Source organism: Thunnus thynnus, chromosome 21 (assembly GCF_963924715.1).
Source record: "Thunnus thynnus chromosome 21, fThuThy2.1, whole genome shotgun sequence".
NCBI classification, from domain to species: Eukaryota; Metazoa; Chordata; class Actinopteri; order Scombriformes; family Scombridae; genus Thunnus; species Thunnus thynnus.
Genome location: NC_089537.1, coordinates 12,941,511 through 12,963,456, shown reverse-complemented (window position 1 = coordinate 12,963,456; position 21,946 = coordinate 12,941,511). Strand labels below are relative to the sequence as shown.

The window sequence follows — 21,946 nt, the reverse complement described above, 5'->3', positions numbered from 1 at the left end:
AGGGCGTCGCAGGAGGAGAGCGAGTCTCTGCATCCAGCATCTTCATATCTGAAACTCCAGTCAGACACCCAGAAGCACTGAAACTAACACTAAAGTGTCTCTACAGTATGTGAGTTTATTGATTGAGGAGCATAAATGTTAAAAAAAATAATATTCATACCTGCGTGAAAATAGAGCTGCCTGACCACTTCACACACTTGCACCTGTCTGTGTCCTTGAGACAGCGCGGACTAGACACTGTGCTCTTTACTGAGTCTGGTCCATTTGGGACTCCTTCTTCATCATTGACTCCCCCCCTCCCCACACACACACACACACACCTCCTCCTCTTCCTCTCTTCCGCCGCTGCTCCGCTCGCTGCCTCCTGCACAGCCGCAGTCCACGGCGATGCGCCGTTAACGGCAGAGCCGCTCCGCGCTCTTTTCTTTTCTTCCATCATCCCCGCAGCTTTCAGGCAAAGAGAGGAGCATCCCCCTCCCCTTCACCCCCACCCCCACACCTCCTTCCACGGGCTGCGTGTCTGTCCGCCGCCGCTGCTGCACCACCACCATCCTTATCACTAACATGGACATACGAGGCTGCGCTTCTTCCATCTAGACGGGAAGCCTCACCTCACAGAGTCAAGGTAGGCTGCATGGGAGGCGGCGGAACGGGATTAATTGAGCATCCTCGGCATGCATGGGGGGAAAAAAATTCAGCTTGCATCCTTTTGCTGACGTGGAGCAAGCCAGTGTGTTTCTCTGATGCGAGGTGCAGAAGGTAAAGCTGCAACATATGGCCACTAGTGTGAGGTGGATGTATGGTGTTGGAGAAAGGATATATTTCCATGACGGGAGCGGCGCTCGGTCTCTGGCAGCAGCCTTGAATTATTGCCGGCACCGGTGGTGGAGGGTTATCGATAGGAAATGTGGCCTGAAATTTGCTGCAAAGCCTGCTGCTTTTTTGTTGTTGTTGTTGTTTATTTTTTTTATGATCCTCTTGTGTTTCTCCTGGCCATGCATTAGTAAATAGAGCTCTTCACATGTGTGGTCAAAGCCGCAGGCCTCTGTTGTAACAGCTTTAACAGTCACTGCTGGGTTTAATGCCCAGGAGATTATACATAACCTGTGAACTGTCACTTTTTTTTAATTTCCAGATTCAGGTTGTCAGACTGTAGTTATCTGGTGCAGTGGAAGGTTTCTGTTCCTAGTTGTACAATAGCACCATTAGTGTGTGGTCCTGCATAATGTGCATTCATTTCTAGTAGACAGTACCACGCTTAGAATATAACCTTGACTGCTCATGTTTATGTTGTGGAATGTGTAACACAGGTGTCTTTAAAGCAGTGGTGTGCAAAGAGGTGGGGTGGGGGCAGGAGGGAAACAGCCCCCTATGTTTTCAGATTGTGAAGCTAAAAAGACGAAGCAAAAACACACAATAGAGACACTTGTAACAGATTTCAATCTACATAGTCCTCCAGAGGATGAGGGCTTTTGTTTTCTGTACATAAAAGGGTGAATTCAACTATCATTATAGTGTTTGTTTGTGTTTTCATTTGTGTTTCAGACGGGGGGCACAATGAGTGAAGAGCCAGCGGTCACCCCCAGCTGGCTGACCCCTGACCCCACAGCATGGGCCAGCGGAGGCGGGGGTCCAATGGACAACAGCACCGGCCTGGGGACGTTTCCGCCGGAGGACTCCCTCCCGCCCAGCCAGCTGCCGCTGCTGGTCAACCCTTGGGACATTGTGTTGTGCTCATCTGGGACTCTTATAGCCTGCGAGAACGCCCTGGTGGTCCTGGTGATCTGGCAGAACCCGGCGCTCAGAGCCCCAATGTTCCTGCTAATTGGCAGCCTGGCGCTGGCTGACCTGCTGGCCGGCCTGGGCCTGGTGCTTCACTTCACCTGTGCCTACTTGCTTCGCTCCGACTCAGCCCAGTTGCTGACTGTCGGCCTGGTGGTGGCCTCCTTCTCCGCCTCCGTCTTCAGCCTGCTGGCCATCACCATCGACCGCTACCTGTCGCTGTACTACGCCCTCACCTACAACTCTGAGCGGACAGCGGCCTTCACCTACACAATGCTCGTGCTACTGTGGGGTCTTTCCTTGTGTCTGGGCCTGCTGCCGGTCACAGGGGTCAACTGCCTGGCGGAGGAGGCCACGTGCAGCGTGGTGCGTCCGCTGACAAAGAACAACATCGCTGTGCTGTCCGTCTCCTTCCTGCTGCTCTTCGGCCTCATGCTGCAACTCTACGTCCAGATCTGCAAGATCGTGATGCGCCATGCTCACCAGATCGCCCTCCAGCACCACTTCCTGGCCGCCTCACCCCACTACGTCACAACACGGAAGGGCGTGTCGACGCTGGCCATCATCCTGGGCACCTTTGCTGCCTGCTGGATGCCATTCACTGTCTACTCTCTCATCGCTGACTACACCTACCCTCCACTCTACACTTACGCCACGCTGGTGCCTGCCACCTACAACTCCGTCATCAACCCAGTCATATACGCCTTCAGGAACCAGGAGATCCAGAAGGCGCTGTGGCTGGTGTGCTGCGGCTGTGTGCCTGCCAGCGTGGCCCAGCGGGCGAGGACCCCTAGTGACGTCTGACCAAGCAGACCCAGGCGGGAAGAGAGAGGCGCCCTGGGTCAGCTCTGCTCCTCACTGGATGTGTCCGGTGTCACGGAGAGCAGCAGCAGCAGGGGAGATCAGCGGCAGAGGGCTGTGGCTTCAGTTCTCACTGAAGGTGTTGCTGGCAGAGGCAGTTTGATTACTTATCCACAGCCCGCATGGATGGATGGATTTTTTTTTTCTTTCTTACACTCACCATAGGGCAAGGTGTCTCACTGTCTTCCCCAGTAAAGGCCCCCTCCGTTCAATCCGTGCCACGCCCTTCCTCTGTTCTGCAGAGAGCGCTGAATGCATCACATGTTACAGGCAGCAGCTGTATATAGAATGTGCATATAGTTAACAGCACGAGAGCTTTGGTCGACACGTGCTTGTTTTTCTTCACATAGGGGAGGGATTATTAGTGTGCGCTCTCGCTCGAGCGTGCGTAAAATGCGCGCGGCAGATTTGACAAAGCAGTGTGTGCGGTGCGGTGCGGTGAGATGAGATGAGGGGAAGGGGGAGAGAGCGGCCGCGGCTGAGCACGCAGGCATTTATTTTTCCACAGTGAAAGCCCGTCTGGAGCAGCATCCCGTCGCTCTGCTGCTGCACTCTGAACGTGCGTCGAAAGCTAAACAGCCGCGGAGAGCTAAAAATAGACCCGGCGCTCTCTGATCCGCGCCCTGCGTCCTCCACAGACGCCAAGAGAGAGAAATCAAGCCGCTTCTTCTCTCATCGCCTCTCCCATCCCCCCCCCCCCCCCCCCCCCCCCCCACCCCCACCCTCCCGCCCGTCTTTCTTTTCTCTCTGGACTGTGCGTGAATGCGTTTTAGTTCAGCTCAAGACAAAGCCCCAGGAGACCCCCACCATTAACCTCCTCCTCCATTTTTATTAAGATCGGAGGCATCAAACCGAAAATAGGTCCATCAGATTATGTAACCACCTTATATCCCTCTTCTTGTCACTTTTCAAACAAATTGCTTTTGAATTCTTGAATGCTAAGTAATTTTATTGCTGTTAATTTGAGAAAACCTCACGAATTAGATTTTATTTTAACACAAATATCAAGTGTATCCCTAAAAACTATCATCAAATCCCCACAAACCCACAGAAAAAGCAGAATTGTATAAGTGCTTTCTGTGTTGGAATCCACAAAATATGAATGAATCTTAATGTATTTCCATTTATTTGATCTCTAGTGGCTCTTCAGCTTCCTAAAGCAGTGGTTCTCAAACTTTTACACACCCCTAAACACACCCCTAGACACAAATTAGATTATGGACCCCCAAGATTTTGTCCCAGGGTCTCCCATCTGATATAATTTTTGCTTTTTGATGTTTTATTACAGAAAGTGTATGAAACCCATGACTAAAATAATCATACATTCTGTCATTGTGTTACTTATGGATGGAATTAGTGAAAATAAATTATTATACTTTTTGCTGGGGACCCCCTGGAACAATCTCAAGGATCCCTGGTGGTCCCCGGACCCGACTTTTGAGAACCACCATCCAAAAGAGCCCCACAACCACGTGATCTCTGATCTGCATGCTAGACTTCAGTGTAATTTGCATGCAACAAGCACAAATTCCTCTTTTCTCCCCTGAGTTCAGTGAGTTAGGTCACACAGGCCACTGCAGGCGATGTGTCACCATGACCCCAATAATTTAGTGAAGATATCCTCACATGTATTGCTATGAAAGAGCTATAATCATCACTGGATGGTCACAAGATTTGCACCGAATTTTTGCAAAATGTGGATTTTGAAAATGTTTTTTCTGTATAGTGCAGAAGAGTTCAGAGGCATTCTTACAGCCGTGTTTTGATTATGATTTAAGTTTAACCCTTACATACTGTTAATATTCTGAGATTTCCCATAATTGGTCTCTGACAAATTTCTAAAACCACAAATCTATAATTTTCTATTCATAAATATCTCATCAGTCAGTTTTAAAGGGGCCCTTTCAGAGAGCAGAGAGTGTATTATTTAGGTTTTATGGAGAAAAAAACACTCACAATCACACTATATGATGGTCCTATTTACCTGAATCACAAGAACATACCAGCCATTGTGATTTAAGTGAATTTAATTGGATTTGAAGACATTTTTGAATGGTGATTTATGATTTTTTTAAAATAAATATGGACCAAATTTAACCTGAAATACCTCTATGGACAGAATTTCTTCTTCATTTTTGTATATTTAGGCTCAATTTAGAGAAAGTCACAAAAAATCAGGCTAAAAGTAAGATATTTAGGGTGTTTTTACAGCTCTCAAATGTAAAAATGGGTCAAATTTGACCTGAACAATGTGTAAGGGTTAACAAATTGTAATTCAATGGAAGCCCAAATCACAACACCTACCAGCTGCTCTGAGTTAGTTCTCCGTTAGGCTATTTTTTTTTTTTGGTCTCAGAACTAGTATCGAAGCCAACAACATGCGCACGCTAATTCCTCATCCATACAGATCATGTCAGCAATAACTAGCCTATGAATGGTAGTTATGTTTGTTTTTTAGAGGTGAAGCAATACTCAGACAGCAATAACATCCACGTTCCCGCCATGACTTCTTCCTGCAGGGTGAGGTACCAGAATGGCCGCTCGGGGGATTTGGGATGTGATGTAAGTGAACAGGCTCAGTGATGCTTCAGTGACATGAGTGGTGGGTTGATCACTTCTGGGCTGGAAAAAATGGACAAGATCATTTGTCACCGGTGACACCACTGCCTCATTCCTCCGCAAAAAGGGTGTTTTTTGATCATTTGCCACACCTTGATGAAATTGTGAACTTTTTTTGATGGGGGTGGGGGGAAGGGGGGGTGTTGTTGTTGTTGTTGCCTCTGCCTTTTTGTGAGCATATGAACTGTCCTGAGTGTCGTAACCTCAAGTGTCCGTGCGTGATTCGTGCATATGATATGAGTTGCATGGCCTCTGGGTGTGTGCATATGTGTGTGTGTGTGTGTGTGTGTGTGTGTGTGTGTGCGCGTGTGCGCGTGTGTGTGTGTGTGTGTGTGTGTGTGTGTGTGTGTGTTTGTGATCCAGCAGCTCAGCAGATCATAATCTGTCTCCTTGTGTTGTCCGGGGGGTGGGGGGAGGTAAAAACAGGTCTGAGGAATATAAAATCCTGTTGACCCTCTGACCTTAGAGGATAATGCTGCCAGTCTTCCTGTCAAATTCTGCGAGAAGTGGCCTCGTTACGTGTTTGTCCGAGAGCTTTTTGAAGAGAGACGGGACTAGGATGTGGACGCTCCAGCACTTCAAGCCAAAGTGAAAGAGACTCTGAATGAACTGGGATCCTAGTCCCGCTGTGTGTTTTTCTGTCTGCTCTATATCGCTAATATTCTACTACTACGTAAAATCAATCTAGTCTGGTGAAGGCAGGTGTCCGTTAAGTGACCTCTGAATGATTCTTTGAGCTAAAAAACGGCCACTTTCCAAACACAAAAGTAATGCTTCTTCTTTCTTTTCTCACTTCCTCACCTCTCTGAGAGCCGATAGAGCTCAAAAGAGCAGTCATTCCATGGAAACTGTTAAGTTTGGGTCCCCAACACTTAAAGGGAAAAAACGAGGCAATATAAAACTGTCAATATTGTTTTCAATGGCTGAAGACACTAATTCAAGTGTACTAATTACTATAAAATTACAATTTTTATATTGACACTTGATAAATATTGCATAAATCTCAGACTTTTTTGTTTTTAGGAGCATAATGTTTCCATCTTTATGGGAAATGTGTTAATCAAATTTTTTTAAAAAAACACATTTTGGTGAAAATAGCATGATGTGTGTGTCCATTAGTTTCATATTCCAACCCGTCACATTAATGTATCTCTGCACCAAAATACTGTACTGTTCCTTTAAGTGACATCACTAAGAGGAAATGACATCATTTAAGAGTTTGAAGAAGACAAATTCAAAAGCTGGCGAGTTTTGATTTTCTTTTAGAACATTTTTGGTACATTTTCCTTTCAAAACCTTCTCTGTCAAGCATAACATATCCACCCCGTCATTCAAAAAAAAACTGGGGAAAACTTTTTTTTAATGAAATTTTCAAAATATATTTGTAAAAAACATGTTTTTTTTCATTTAGCTGCATGCTAGGTGTGGTGCCACAGGCTTTAGTTTAAAATTAAATAAAAAAAAAAAAGAGTGCCTGAGCTTGCAAGATATGTTTTATTGCAGGTCTAACATATTCTTCATGCTATGAAATACAAAAATCTTCTGTCCAATCTGAACAGTTTCCATCAAATGACCCAGAAGCATCCGTGAGGTACCCAGTCTCCGTCTTTCTGGCCTCAGATTATGAGTGTTGAGGAAAGCAGAAAGTAGCATTTCTAAGCTTTTGGAACGTCGCCTGTGTATGTGAGCTTGTGCACAGTGTCAGACCGAACCCTGTAGTTATTCGTCGAGCACCAACAGGTCAGGCTGGCACATCACAAACCATCACAAACTCTTATTCCTTTACCTTTGGAGAAAAGTCTATTTTGTTATATTCATTGAAAAGGTCTATTTTTTTCCACTTTAGTCTGGCCTGAATTCTTTCAGATTCTGATGTTGTATGATATACAGTATAACGGCGCTGTAAAGCCTTTTTCTGAATGTAGTAATAATCAAATTGTTTAACTGATATCCCCCTCCTCTTGACTAATTAGTTTCTGTAAATAAGGCATGCGTAAGAGAGGGGGGGACTTAATACCACCATGCATGGTGCTACCAAAGCCAGTCAAACTAGCAGATGAGTTGGGTTGCACCATTTTTTTCAGATGACATTTCTCCACATCAGCTGTTAACGTAGAATTTGTTCTGTTGAGTTTCCTCGCTTAAATATGCACCAGTTTGTAAAGGCTGGTTAATGGGTGATTGAGTGGCTACAAAGATGGGGGATGTTTGAGAAGAAAAAAAAAAAAAAGGTACACAACTTATTCTGATTGGTGAATGTTTTCCGCTCATGCAACCAACAGTATTATCAACCTGGAAGCTGTAAAGATCTGAGATGTTCATGGTTGCGAAGGTGTGAACAAGGGCTTTGTATCCAAGAATAGTAAAAAAAAAAAGACTGTGATGTTGGATGTAATACACACCTGAATGGTTTCACCGTGCAACAGTACACTGAATTATGGTTGTGTGCGAGGTTTTAAAGATGCGTAGCCAAGGATGGTCTGTTCAAGACGGGAGGAGGATGAGGTGTCTTTCTGATGGTTACTAATCTAGAGCTAAATATCAAAACACTCAAGGGCCTGTGAATGTGTGCGTGTGTGTGTGTGTTTTTTGGGGAGGAGGTTGGAGATGAGGGGTGGTGGTGGTGGTGGTGGTGGTGGTGGGGGCACAGTAACAGCATCTTGTGTAGACGTATGCGTAGTTTTCAATGTGAAATGCACTTTATTTTTTGGATTGAAAAATGGCACAACAAATTAAGTATCTGCAAAACGAAACGTATAAACGATAATCAACATGCACTAACTTAACTGAGATATTGTAAAAACATCGTGTGAACGTGGTGTCTATTTTTCCAAGGTGTTAGTTGTGACTTTTTAATTGCTTTGGTTAGTTCACTCAATTGAGAGATCTTGTTAATTTTGTATTAAAAACAAACATGTGCTGTGCATAAAAAAACTCCTGCCTCGACTAATTTGTTCATCCTCGCCCTGCTGTCCCCCTTTTTTTTCCCTCTGTTTCCCTGGCAACTCCCTTCTTAGCTGTACCGTTACCATGGAAACTGAAATCTTAGAGCCAGGTATGTGTCGTCTCTATGACAACAGCGGAACAATAAAGAGACATGGCAGCCCGGCCGCGATCCTTCATTCATCATTTTATTTTTCTCCGGGTCAAAGGTTACAGAGCTCACACTAGCATATACATGACCTCCCTCCCCCCCCCCTCCTCCCCTCCCTTCCCCTCCCCTCCCTTTTCCCTCCTCCCTCCCTCCCATTCCCACACAGCAGTGAGCGATTGCAGACGCAGATGGCTCAATCAATTATCATATTTATGATCAATAAGACTTATTACACATCCATCTTCGCCACAGCGTTTCATTTCAGTGGCTTGAACCCGTTACATGCCGCTAAGCTCCTCCGTTACTTCCAGTTATTGTCATCTACATGTTAAAAACTTGCCTCATGATCTATGGCATACGCAAGTGTTTCAGTAAAAACATTAAAAAAAAAAAAAAAAAAAGACAAGTACATCGGTTAGCTCAAGAGGAAAGTTTCTAGCTTTTTTCTAACGCTCTTAAGCCTGGACTATACATGAAATAAGCACCTTCACAGGGTGTCTATAGTGTTATAACAGGTAGAGAAGCATCCACTGGGGTGTATTCACAGTGCTTTGAAATATAATCGTCAAACTGAAGATTTCAGAGTGGTCGGCATTACAGTATATTACTAGTCTCTTTACAGTGTTTATGCATCTTTGAATACACCCTCAGGGTTTCCAGTTTTGGACCATTCAGCTTATATCAACCTACAGCATGTGATTGTGTGTAGGTGTTAGTGTGTGTGTGTGTGTGTGTGTGTTAAAGTGTGTGACGACCCGTGAATGTGGTACAGTGGGCATTCTTTCAAGTGAGTGCGAGATTGACTGTGTGTTTATCTTCTTCAGTGGTTATCCCATTTTGTTCTGTGTGAGTATGTGTGTGTGTGTGTCTGTAAATCCAGAGTCGTGTGTTAATCGGACCAATCGTTGTCTTCCAACTCGGAGTCGTCCTCGGAGTCAGAGTATTCCACAGCGATGCGGCGCGACAGGATGGTGGCCACGTCATTTCCGACCGGCTCCCTCTTGGCCTGCTGCTCCTGCTGCTCCTGCACCTTCTTCAGCTGGATGCCTACAGGAGAACGTGGAGTATAAAGCAGCGTTTTAAACTCACACTGGCTTAAATAATACAGTGTGTAACTCAATTATCTGAACCGCCATTTAGGAAGTCGAAATGTTTTTTTATTTATTAAGCAAACTTTCCATATAAATTCTGATCCCTAGGTCTATTTTAACCTACCACAGTTATGCTTACATGAGTGCACTCGTAGATTATGGTTGACAGTTATTTTCACTTTATTATTTACTTCCATATAAATCTCTTAAATAATGCAGATAAACTGGAATAGTTTAAAACCCGTCTGATCCGTTTGTGTTTAGTTACATTAGGCAACTGCAGTGGTGATGCTGCATCACAGTGACTGTAAGTAACAAAATATATATATAATATATAGGAATAATATTTCTATCTCATATAAAAATTCTGTTTTTTGGTGAATAATAAAAAAGTTTCACTAATTATAATCTGTATTCTCTGAGTAGAGTACTGTCTATGATAAAGTCATAAAAAACCCAAACATACTTAAAAGTATATAAAGTATATTATTATATAAAGTTAAGTACATTTTTAAGTTTAACACAATATATGCAGATGTATTTTCATTTCTATATGTTGTTTCAGTTGTATATTGCTCTAAAGAAGATACACACACACACATCTTTAGGGGTACATGAACTACAGCTCTTACCCATACGTATGGCAGCAAGCAGATCGCTGCGGGCATCGTTGACCACTGTGGTCTCAGCAGGTGCAGAGGAGGACATCTTGTGGGTTGTAAAGTGGGAGGCACCAACTGGAATGGGAGGAGGTGGAGGGCCAGGAGGAGGTGGGGCGGCCTGGGCTCCAGATACAGGTGGTGGAGGTGGAGCATAGCCCCCAGCGCCAACCATTGGCCCAAGAGGCACTGGACCTCCAGGAGGTGAGGCAAAGGCAGTTTGGGCAGAAGGGATGAGAGGGGCTGGGGGAGGAGGAGGAGGACCGGTGTTGGCGTAGCCATCCATGCTGCAAGAAAGATGAAATGAGAGAGAATTAGTAGAGTTTTAATCAAAATCATAGTCTGAACTCAGGTTTGCTATCAGAAGTACAGTGACCAGGGTTTGTGAGTGGAGCATGAAGATGCTGAACCATTAGGTGGCAGCATTACCTCAAAGTTCAGATGGATGGAGTCAAACATGAACCTGTGCTGACTTAAAATTGTATTATAGTAAAGCAGGCAGATAATTTAATCCAAATAGTAAACACTATTATCAACCTAGTGTCAACCCTCTGTATACTTCATCAATCTGCTCAGCTTCTGTTGCCTGGATTAGCAAAATAACTTTCTTCTAACTTTTATAAGTCAACCTTATTACACCTGCATTTTAAACATTTAAATGGGCATTACTGAACTGGAAAATACAGAAAAAAAGAGTGTTACAGTGTGGATGCAGTAATTTGTTTAAATATGTCTTACATTATGTTTTATGTCATGTTTTTGTTGGTTTTTGTTGCTGAAAGTCACAACAATATTAAAAAACACCTACATTTGTCAGTAAATTATTATATTTTATATTATATTATATTATAATATTATATATTATTACAGTATGGGAAAAGCTTTGGCTTGTATGATTACCTGTAGTCCACTGGTGGGAGGGACATAGAGCCACCGTTCATAGCCTCAGTGGGTGGAGGAGGCAGCGGGACTTGGTGGTGGTGAGCGCGGCCGAGCGTCCCGCCCTGATAGGCCATGGCCCTGCCCCTGTTATCTTGGTCGCCTCCTCCACGAGGGGCGTGCCCTGCAGCCATCTGGGCAGCCAGGACGCTGGGTGGTGGGCCAGAGTAGGTGTGGGCGTGGCCAGGGTGGTTCATGGCGTTGGGGTAATGGTGCATATCAGTACCGTGGCCCCTGACGGAGGCAGCAGGAAGGAGGAACAGGAAGGAGGAAGATGAGGTGGTGGAAGGTGAGATACAAAAAAATAAAAATGTAGGAATAATACTGCACATTTCTTCAACTTGAGAGTTTAAGTTTAGCTACCAGACTGAGATTATTCAAACATACAGTATGTGTTTCTTATAAAAATGATGAAAATGCACAAACATACTAGTGTGTGTGTTCACCTACCTGTTCTCTGGCGACATTGAGCCCTCAGAGGAAGCACCTCTGTCTCTGTGTATGGTGTGTCGATGGTCCGGCCTCAGCTCTTTATCCAGAGCCATCATATTCCACTCCTGCCGACGGTTCCTGGCCTTACGGACCTTCTTCACCTCCCTCTGTAACGTCCCATCCACACAACGCCTCTGCTCCTACGAGAAAGATAGAAAACGAAAGCATTCAGACTATTGGACTGGGTAGAAATAACACCAGTAACTGGCTGGCAGGCAAATAAAATCTGACACAATAAACTGTGGTGTATTAAACCGTAGCATGATCTTGAACTGTACCTTCTGCTTCCTCTTCTCTTTCCTCTTGTCCTCGGTGTCCTGCAGCATCTTTTCCTTCCACAGGTCAAAGAAGTAGGATGGATCAGTGTAGAACTTGAGTGCTTCCTTGTGGTCATCCCTACAGAGATGGACACCAAAAAGGTTATACAGGTAAACGAATGTCTTTGTACATAAATGTCTCTGGTCTGAATGACAAGATAAGAGAAAAGGAAAGCATTTTTTGACAAAGTGTATGTCTGTGGGAAGTTGGGGATGAAACATGTGAAGCTATGAATATTGCAGAAGTTGAGGAGGCTGATGGAAGAACAAGGGTGAAATTATGAGTGCTGGATTCTGCATTTTCATCATAGAGACAGCATAACTGGAAATGACAGGATGAAAAAGTGGAAAGACTAGAGACAGAGAGAGGAAAGTGTGTTGCTGTGTAGTCAGCGTTAGGAGTTAGAATCCCACTGGAGACTGCCATGCTAAATATGTAATGCACTGAAGGTACTGGATAAAAGCAGCAGCCTAATAGTAAAAGGAAACAGCTCCAAATATGCTGCCCTACTGTGGATGTAGGTCAGTGATGCAACAAAATCAGATGAAGAACTTCTGAAAGGTTTTAAACATTATTGGCAACATTAACCTGATTTAATAGTTATAATAAAAGGTCTTGTGTGTAATAGACCTGATCAAATTAGAGTGTTTTTGTGTCTTTCGCATCTTAAAACTGCATTTTCTACTTTCAATGCAGTTAAAAGTGAGAAAAATGAGTAAGTTTCACATTTGAAAGCTCAAAAATTACATAATAGATCCATTTTTATGATAGATAACCTAAATTATATGGTCAATTTTATTTTATTTTATTTTATTTCATGCTGTTAAAAGTGGGAAAAATAAATAAGTTTCACACTTAAAACCTCAAATGTTGGTAAGAAAATTATAAGCAAAATTGTATGATAGCTCAATTTATGACAGATAAATTACACAATATGATACATTTAAACTGCAGTAATCATTTATACTATTTTTTACACACATTAAACAGTTTGAATCTAAAAAGGAGCTTTTAAATTGGCACCAGTGCAGAGTACTGGTGTTTTAATTGAAAATTAATTTTGTACATGTAAGGGAAAAAATGCAAAAGAAACTCTTGATTGTAAAGCAACTCACAAATTGTACATACAGAAATGTTTACGGCACTGCTTTTGCTGCCGAGACCATATGGGAGGTCTGAGCACTTAGTGAGAGCAACATCACCAACCTGTACGATGAGAGGATGCTGAGGGGCGGAGGCTTGTCGCTCTCATTGTACATCTCTTTGACAGGATTGGGCACGCTGCTCTTGGACACCACCTGCTGGTCCTGAGTGGTTGAGCTCTTGAAGGCTTTCCTCATGTTGATGTCTTGCAGGGAAACTGAGAGCACAAAAAGAGGAAGAGGGGACAAATGACTGGTTAAATGAATGGTCTACTGGAAAGACGGAAAAGGAAGAAATAAAATATAAAGAACAAAGAAAAAGGCACTGAATAGGTGTTAAAAACAACAACAACAACACTGTCCAGGTTTGTGTCCTCTACTTTCAAAGATTAACGCTGAAAAACTTGAGACTGACGGGTCTCCCACAATGACTGATGACTTGTCCTTCCCCTCAGACCTCTAACCTCTGACCCACCTTCCTCCACCGTGGAGTCCAGCTGTGTGACCTTGACGGCCAGCCGGTCAATGCGGTCCTGGAGAGAGTTGGCGCGCAGATAGAAGGTATTTGCCTCGTTGAACAGCTCGCCAAATATGTCCTCTGCATGTTTACCTGATAAGAAAGTGGAGGAGGACAGCAGAAAGAGAGAGACAAAGGGAGGAAATTTTTGAGAGAAACAGAAGGGCTTATGAGAAGGAGACTTGTAATCATTATCTGGAGCCAAGTAAATCCCCACAGAGACTCAAGTGCAATCAATACAATGGTAATGTGACACAATTTGAAACTGGAGTCTCTGCAGGAAATGGCGCCTCATACATATAGCAACAATCGTTGTTAATTAATAAATGTCTGCTGGCTGCAGGTTAACTTATTGGTACTACATGTATATTTATATGAAGCCCTTGACTGAAAACAACTGAATTAGTCTCTATTACAAGTGAAATTGTCATTTCGTTGAAGTTGTTAAAGGGATTTCTGGTATTGCTGGAGACTCTTAACCTCAGGATTGCTGGTTCAAAGCACTAAAATTCTGTAAAAATGTTTGTAAAGGAAAGTAAACAACACTCTCCCCCCTTCTTCAACAGCTGCTGTTCATGTGACACTGAGCAAGGCTCATATTCCCATTATTCTAGTGTAGCTGTTTAGTGGCTAATGTTGAATATTGGTGAATCTTACACTGCTTAACCCTAGTTGGTTGACGTCCAATCCCAGCGTCGTTCAGTCACAATGAGCTCTATATAATAATAAATCTTATTATCTAAGTTATAATAAATCCATGATGTATGGTTTAAGATTCACACTTGAAAAGCAGAGCCAGAGGTTAACAGCTTCAGAGTGGACCACAACCCTTTATGACATGTGACTGAATATCATTTTAATAAATGTTAACAACAATAATGTTTTATTGCTCTGGTTCACAGTTGTTTTTTAACCCGTTATTTTGGACAATAATCCTGAAAAATAAGGATAACCCTGCTCTGAAATGAGGCTTTATAAAGGGGGGTCTGGGCCACTACAGGGAAGTAACCCGTAGTAAAAGTTGTTAGTGTGAAATGATTGATAGCCTGAGGTAAATGTTAACGCTGGACTCAAGGTAAATGAGTACAAAACGCCTTTTACTACGAGGTTGCAAAAGATTTTCTCTGGATGTCAAACAGGTTAAAACCGTGCCAGAGTAGTTTTAATACTGTCTTAATGACATTGTTTAAGTTCAAAACGCTGTGTGTAAAAAGGTGGTTTGGCAAACACACACAAACACACACTAAAGGCTATTTCTGTCCCTCCTGCTGACAGGATGAGCTGCAGGAAAAATATTTAGAGGAAGGAAGCATCACAGATCCGGCATGCAGAGCCCTGTCAACTCTGACCTCTCCTGAGGATTCACACACACACACATACACACATGTGCACGCAGACATGTGCAATCCATGCATGTAGTCTGTAGGGTTGCTCCTCCAGGCCTGTGTGAGCATTTATATATAACCCACACAGCTGCTGCTGAAAGGCCCACTCCCAACGCAGGAACTCGACACAATAAGAAACAGACTGCAAATGGATGTGACAGGGCCAAAAAGGAGAGGGTTAACAGCTAAAATGGGACTGCTGATATTTTAACACAGTTAGTGTGAGATGGAGAAAACGGGTGCAACTGAGGATAAATGAGCAAATGACGACACGGAGCGCACTGTTGACGGGTTCTAATGAAGGACATGGAAGATGGATGGAAAGATAGATGCCCTTGTGGCTGTAATCATTTTTGTCTGCTACATTTACAGTTAGGATAACAATCGATATGAAACAGTTCAGTACACAAACACAGTTAGCACAGTGTCATCCACACTCATCCACACACACACACACACACTGAGTGTATCTGCACTGTCACATGCACACAGCTGTCCAGATAAATTCATTTTTACAGAGCTATCTAAAAGGATTACATTTCAACCCTCCGTGCTCCAGCGCGATGCCGCTGTAAGCCCGCTGCTAGGCCAGTGACCCTGAGGCCCTGTAACCATGACAACGCCCAAATCAATCACGGCTTCGGGACTGATGATGAAAGCATGTGGTCTTGTCCTGCTACAAAGAGGCTACACACAGTCTAGACAGTCGTCATACTTAAGTTAGATATTGTAAGTTTCTGTTTTTGATTTTACACAAAAACCTTTATTTGTGTTTTATTTTCCAATATTTGCAGCTGTTTTTTTTTTCTTGCAAAGGCTACCATTGTGTGAAATGAGTTTGTGTATATTTGTGTCTTACTTAAGCTGCTGAGCTGGCGGATGATGGCAGAGAGCGTGTTGTTCATCACACACTCCAGCTCGCTGCCGATGCCCTCGGGGAGCTCCCCTCGGCAGAGGTGACGGGGCTCGATGTTCCTCTTCACCAGCGGCATGGCGAGGCCTCACACCGACACAAACTGCAGGGAGACATAGGGAACAAGCACACGCACTGTTTGAGACATGCTGGTACTCTGGTTAAGAGAGGCTGTCTGTTATGGAGAAACCAGGTGTTGGCGAGCATCAGTTCTGCCGAAGACACTGAATCCACACCAGCTGTAGAAACACACAGTTGTACACATCTACCGAGGAGCTGACAGATACATTTATCAATATATAACAGAAATCATAATATGAGGCTGGATACTGTGTGTGATTTTGGTGGTATGGTAATATCACATAGTTATAGTTTTTAACTGAAATTACAATTTATTTTCATTCTAAGTTAATCTGCTGACTATAATCTTGATAAATTTGGTTTATAGAATACAGAAAACTGAAAAATCTGCATAATTTTGCCCAATGTGACATTCAAATTCCTTGTTTTGTCCAACCAACACTCCAAAACTTGGATATATTTTATTTACTATCACAGAAGACCAAGAAAACCAGCTAATATTCACAATAAAAAAAATTTAAAACAATTATATAATGATTAAAATTGTCACCAATTGATTTTTGTCCATCAATTAATCAACTAATTGCTTCAGCTCTAGTTTTAATGTATTTTCTTGGTCTTAAAAGGCTTGAGTACAATAAAATGTTCACCTTTTCTAAAATTATTTGGCTGTTCTTGCTGACTAAAATGAACAATGAATGTTGGCTGCTTTGTCATTCTAATCTAATGTGGGATTTTACTTGAGAAAATGTGTCACTCACTCCTAATTTAGATGTAATATTGCATAAAACCCCCAATAATCCTATTGAAAATATATTTACACGATCGATTCCAAGGTGCTGAGTCAAAATTTAAACATTTGATTTTGTCAGAATCACCAAACTCTCGTTTACACTGAAGTGAATGAAAATGAAGTGAAATGCAATAATCTTGCAATAAATATTACTTCCCTATTTCAGGGCATACATTTATTTCTAACCACAGAAATTTTGAGGGTGTAGTATGCGGTGGTGTTATCATTTTGCACTGCATTTCATTGTATGGTGTTCCTGTTATTCTGTCCAACCCCTGTATATAGGCTACAGTATACTGTACTGTAATAACATGATAGCTTGGGTGAGTCAGTGGTCAGAAAGCCAACAGTGATGACGAACACTGTCCCAAAGCAAGAAGACTTGTAGCAACCAGCAGAGAGATTAAAGCATTAGGGATAGGAAGATACAGCGTGCCAGCTAATCCCAGGCCGGCTTGTCACTGGCCCAGCTGGAATCCTGACACAAACACAGATTCATGGATGTTGTCGGACAAACACCAAAAAGGCAGAAAATCATCGGTCAAGCCAAAATCGAATGGGCATTTTCACATATGAATGCACTGTTGCTGAGAATGAGGATATCCAGACTGACACATGAAGCTATACCGCTCTCTCCGGAGAATATGCAGGATTTTACACTTGCTTACTTGCCCACAACTTTGAACTTGCCTGCCTAAAATAAACCTCTACTGGCTCTGATCAGACACTCTCTGTTGTTCAAAGGACAAATGCTGAAAGCAGGAGAAATCCCAGGGTGCATCAGAGCAGCCATCTTATCGCCGCTTCTTCCTGCTTCCTGTTTTCGCCGTCTCGTTCCTGGCTCCCCTTTCCTGGTCCTCCCTGTGTCACAGCTCTCCTTCCCGTCCAAACACTTGGTCAGAACAATACAGCTACCGCTCAAGAAGCGGCGGGGAGGACAAACAGAAAGACAGATGGAAACATGCACGCACACTTTTCCAATAAAAGCGCCCGCACACAATTTTTAGCCTTGCCAATCAAACGATGCTCTCTTAATACTGGTTCCTGTGTTTATAATGAGCAGCCATGCCAAAAGAATAAATCACTTCAGAGAAAAGCAGATTGGAGAGACTACAGGAGCCTTGGCTGTGTAACAGATGGCTAATAATAGCCAGGTATAAATACACCTCAAACTACCCAAACTTGCAGATATTTAATTGTGATCACAGTGAAAATAAGTTTTTAAATCCTTGTTTACCCATCACAACTATATGGGCCTTCTAAGTGGCTTCCAATATTTATCCTTTATACTTTGTGAATCCTTATCTTATAAAAGACTGAATAGAAAGATAGATTAAGTCTTCAATACAATAAATCACAAACAAAGCAAGTAGCAGTGTTGTGCTATCAGTGTCTCAACAGGAAACTGCTGTAATTACAGATCGTGTCATTACAGCTGTCCAAGACAGAGAAGAGACACTTCTGTTCACGAGGCCAATTCCCACCAGCTGAATCCTTATCTGGTCACATTTTCTCAGCAAGAGACCCCCTGCAAACCCCAACAGCCTCACACCAATAAGAGAAAATAAAGGGTAAAATTACACCATCATGTGGTGCCACAAAGCACGCCGAATACAGTCAATAATGAGGCTCGGTTTGGAGTGAAAGCTCTGCTTGGATTTAGCAAATTTTAGAAAGACTGTGCTTGTGATGTTTGAAAAGGAGGTGATGCAAATGAGAAGATTGCATGTTTTTGCTGTCTGGCTGGCATGACAATCACATCAATGAGGCGAAATAATGAGCTACTGGGGGCGAGCTGGAGGAGGGAGGGAGGAAGGGAGGGAGGAGGGACGGGCCATGTCTGCTTGTGAGAAATGAGGGGAAAGTAGAGGCTGAATGAGAGAGACACCAAGTAGGATAAGAGTGTGTGTGTGTGTGTGTGTGACAGAAAAGAGACAGTGAATGAGACAGTGTGTGAAAGAGAGGGAGAGAAAAGGTTGTGTGTGACATTAAGAGGGTGGACAAAGTGTGTGTGTGTGTGTGTTTATGTGTGTGTGTGTGTGTGGGTGGGGGGGGGGTAGAGAGTGTATCGGGGTGGGGGGAAGGGTAGGAACAGGGACCTCGGGGAAGCCACTGAAAGGTTCCCGGGACAATAGGGCTCCGTTCACACGGCAACAGCGCTAGCTCTCCCATGCATCCTCCCCCTCCTCCCCCTCCTCCTCCTCCTCCTCTTCGACCTTCTTTAAGGCCCCCTGTACTCTTGCAATGAAAGCGTAGTGAGAGTGCTCCTCCTTCATCCTTCACTCACTCAGGGAGAGAGACTAGGGCAAGAAAAAGGAGAGCAAAGCCTGAACATAAGCTCAGCTCAACCACAACTCCAGAGAAGAATACATCAGCTTATGCTTTTACTCCCATACTTCATGTTTCTGGCTCTTCCTTTTTGTAACGTGTTTGGATGCTTAAATTTTTACAACCAAACATGGACACAGAGGCATTCAAGCATGCACACATGGACAAACACACACAAACACACCAGGTAGCCTCTCAAATGTCCCATTAGCGCATCTAAACGGCCCCTTCAGCAGCAAAAAAATGTCTTTGAACCTCGGAGGGGTGACACTCAGGGTGAAACACTTCCCCTGTGACTCCTACAAGATGCCCACATCGCTACGCTGACACGCAGCGAAAGAGGAGGCCAGATGTGAGAACTCCATTAAGCTCTGAAAGGGGAGTCATTACCAATTTATGAGTCGAGTACAGCTTCTTGTGTTGCAGGCTGTTTTGCTTGTTCTGATGTTATGAATAATACAGCTTGGATTACGTCAGGTCACACTGCCCTAAATATGGTGTTAAAAAAAAAATTCTGCCCTGACACTGTGCCTCCAGGAACATCTCCTTATCCCAATATTAGTCCGAGTAACCCGTGGTCAAACATTCATGGGACTGTGCCTACTGAATAGTGAATCCCTCGGGGTAGAGAGAAGACCAGGGAGCTAAGTGATAACTTTTCCCTTCTTTTCTGCTGCCAAAAACACTGAATATCTGTTAGGAGAGGAGATCAATACTATTATTATCATACTAAATTTTTTGCTGTCAACATAATGATTCAAGCTGTAATTGAGAATGGACCAAACTTGTTGCTGAAGTGTAAGTTGCTATATTTGGATATCACTATGGGGAAATATTCATATTTTGATCATGTCAACAACATTACCGAGGCCTAATATCTGTTGAGTAAATCTGCAGGATTATTCTTATTCAAACACCTGACATTTTGATGCACACCCTTCCCCATGCTGTCATAATCCTAATGCTGGCACAGATGCAGCTAAAACAGTTGATTCATCAATTAGCTGACCAGTCTATTGATTCAAAAGGTGGTAATCAATGAAGTCATAAAAACAGCAATTGTGGGTGTCAGCTTTACATCTCGCTTTTCTACTGTCTTTTTGACAGAAACTGGATAAGATTTCGGGGGGGGGGGGGGGGGGGGGGGGGGGGGTTGGCTGTTGGTCAGATTAAGTGAGCACCTTTTCACTAGCTGCACCACAGGATATTGGTAATATCTTCCCAATGAATAAAGATTAAGCTGCCATTACCAATATCTATAACTAAGATGTCTTCATTTATATCTCGGTAACACTTTATTTGGATTTCAGGTTGGGCAGATTGTAGTGTAATCACATGGATGTCATATTTAAGTTATATCTGAGTACTATTATGCTTGTTTCGTGCCTAAAAATGCCCACTTTATCCACTCCTTTCACTCTTTTAGCTACCCACAGACTGACACACACATACACATACATACACACACATACACACACACACACACACACACACAGGCGTGAACTAATGGCAACCGCGATCAATCACTGTTCCGCACCGTCGCTTCTCGTCATTGATGGACTGACCCACATCTGTTCATCCACCTCGGTTCCCATGAATTTTCTGCCAATTTTAAATCTAAAATTTAACCAACCGTTTTCTGTCTAGGTGCCTAACAAACTGATTAACACGCCGGCGTGAAAACAACATCAAATATGCAGCCAAAAAAGAGAGATTTAAAGTTACCCAAGCAAAGGGAATAAATTCAATATTATGGTTAACGGTTATTATCCTCAACTGGGGGTCCGCTCCAACTGACCACTTGGTTAGCTAGCTTATGTCCAGTGGTCGACTTGTTAGTTTAGATAAATGAGAGTACAGTCAACAGAAATAACCACACAAATGTCACCATTATTATAAAGGGTGTTATCAGTCGTTGTAAAAAGTACCATAAGGCCCTCACCAGTACTTGAAATATTAGAAGAAAGCAGCCCGTCCGCATGTCCCGTTAGATACTCCCATTAGCTCTGCCATCCTGTGTCCCCCCAAGCCCGTCTGGCCACTCCGGGGAAACAATCCTTTGAGGACGGGGTCACGCCCACCGGCCACATAAACCAATCAGATCTCCAAGCAGGGGATTTAACACATGATGGGCGTTCAAATCAACCAATGGTATCTCTAGAATGGAATGATTGACAGGGAGACTCCCCAGCGCTGTTGCGAATGGAGGGGGCGGGGCTACGGTTGGGCGTTGCTGAAGAGCTTAAAGGGGGGTTTTTTACGCAACTGGCTCCCACTTGTCAAAATTATAAGGGCTTTAAAGATACAGATGGTGATGTGGTACAGACCTTTTGGTAAGAACTTGCTACTCATATTTTCAGCTTCATTGATGAGCCTTACACTTCTACTTTATGTGATGTTTTTATATTTTTCCAACACAAAAGCTATTCCTTTCAATACACTGTCAATTTTTGTATTTTTGATGGCTAAATTTTGTATCCACAAGCGTAAATTTTCTAAATCCTCTCCCAGTTTACTGCCTTTCCTTGCAAATTCAGTCTCCTGTAATCCTTAAGCCATATGAAGAACCACAAAAGTGCCTTACTACTGTCTCCACACTCAAAATTTACTTATGTAAATGTGTCATTTTTATTTATTTACTTGTTTACTATCTTCAGTTCTCTTATTTCCTTTGGGTTTTTTTCATTGTTTATTTTGTTTTTTATATACATGATTTTATTCTTGTTTTTTAATTTCAATGTCCATTATGGATTTGTTTGACTGTTTTGTGTGATGATTTTTCCTGTATTGTTCAGGTGTGTTGCTTATTTCAAATTTTGACCAATAAAGTTGAGAGAGGAGAAAAAAAAGACATTTTGAGGCCTGTGTGGATTTTGTCGACATGAAGACCTATTTCGATGATGAGCAATAGCAGAAAACTGTGCTGGAGAGA

The 21,946-nt window shown here is 43.1% G+C and overlaps 2 protein-coding genes across 2 annotated transcripts; one reads left to right on the top strand and one right to left on the bottom strand.

The window, feature by feature from the left end:
• Window positions 1-259: 259 nt before the first annotated feature.
• On the top strand, window positions 260-3,327 carry gpr12 (G protein-coupled receptor 12). The gene is made up of 2 exons (XM_067578366.1): window positions 260-625; window positions 1,546-3,327. Exon 2 carries the CDS (start codon window positions 1,558-1,560, stop codon window positions 2,584-2,586), a length of 1,029 nt encoding a protein of 342 aa, XP_067434467.1. The 5' UTR covers window positions 260-625; window positions 1,546-1,557; the 3' UTR covers window positions 2,587-3,327.
• A 5,872-nt stretch (window positions 3,328-9,199) lies between these two features.
• Window positions 9,200-21,081, bottom strand: wasf3b (WASP family member 3b). The gene is made up of 9 exons (XM_067577928.1): window positions 20,957-21,081; window positions 15,759-15,915; window positions 13,473-13,607; window positions 13,062-13,215; window positions 11,816-11,933; window positions 11,496-11,677; window positions 11,007-11,279; window positions 10,080-10,393; window positions 9,200-9,403 (listed from the first exon to the last, which is right to left on the bottom strand). The coding sequence occupies exons 2-9, from the start codon at window positions 15,889-15,891 to the stop codon at window positions 9,246-9,248; spliced, it is 1,467 nt and encodes a 488-aa protein (XP_067434029.1). The 5' UTR covers window positions 15,892-15,915; window positions 20,957-21,081; the 3' UTR covers window positions 9,200-9,245.
• Between the last annotated feature and the right edge of the window lie 865 nt (window positions 21,082-21,946).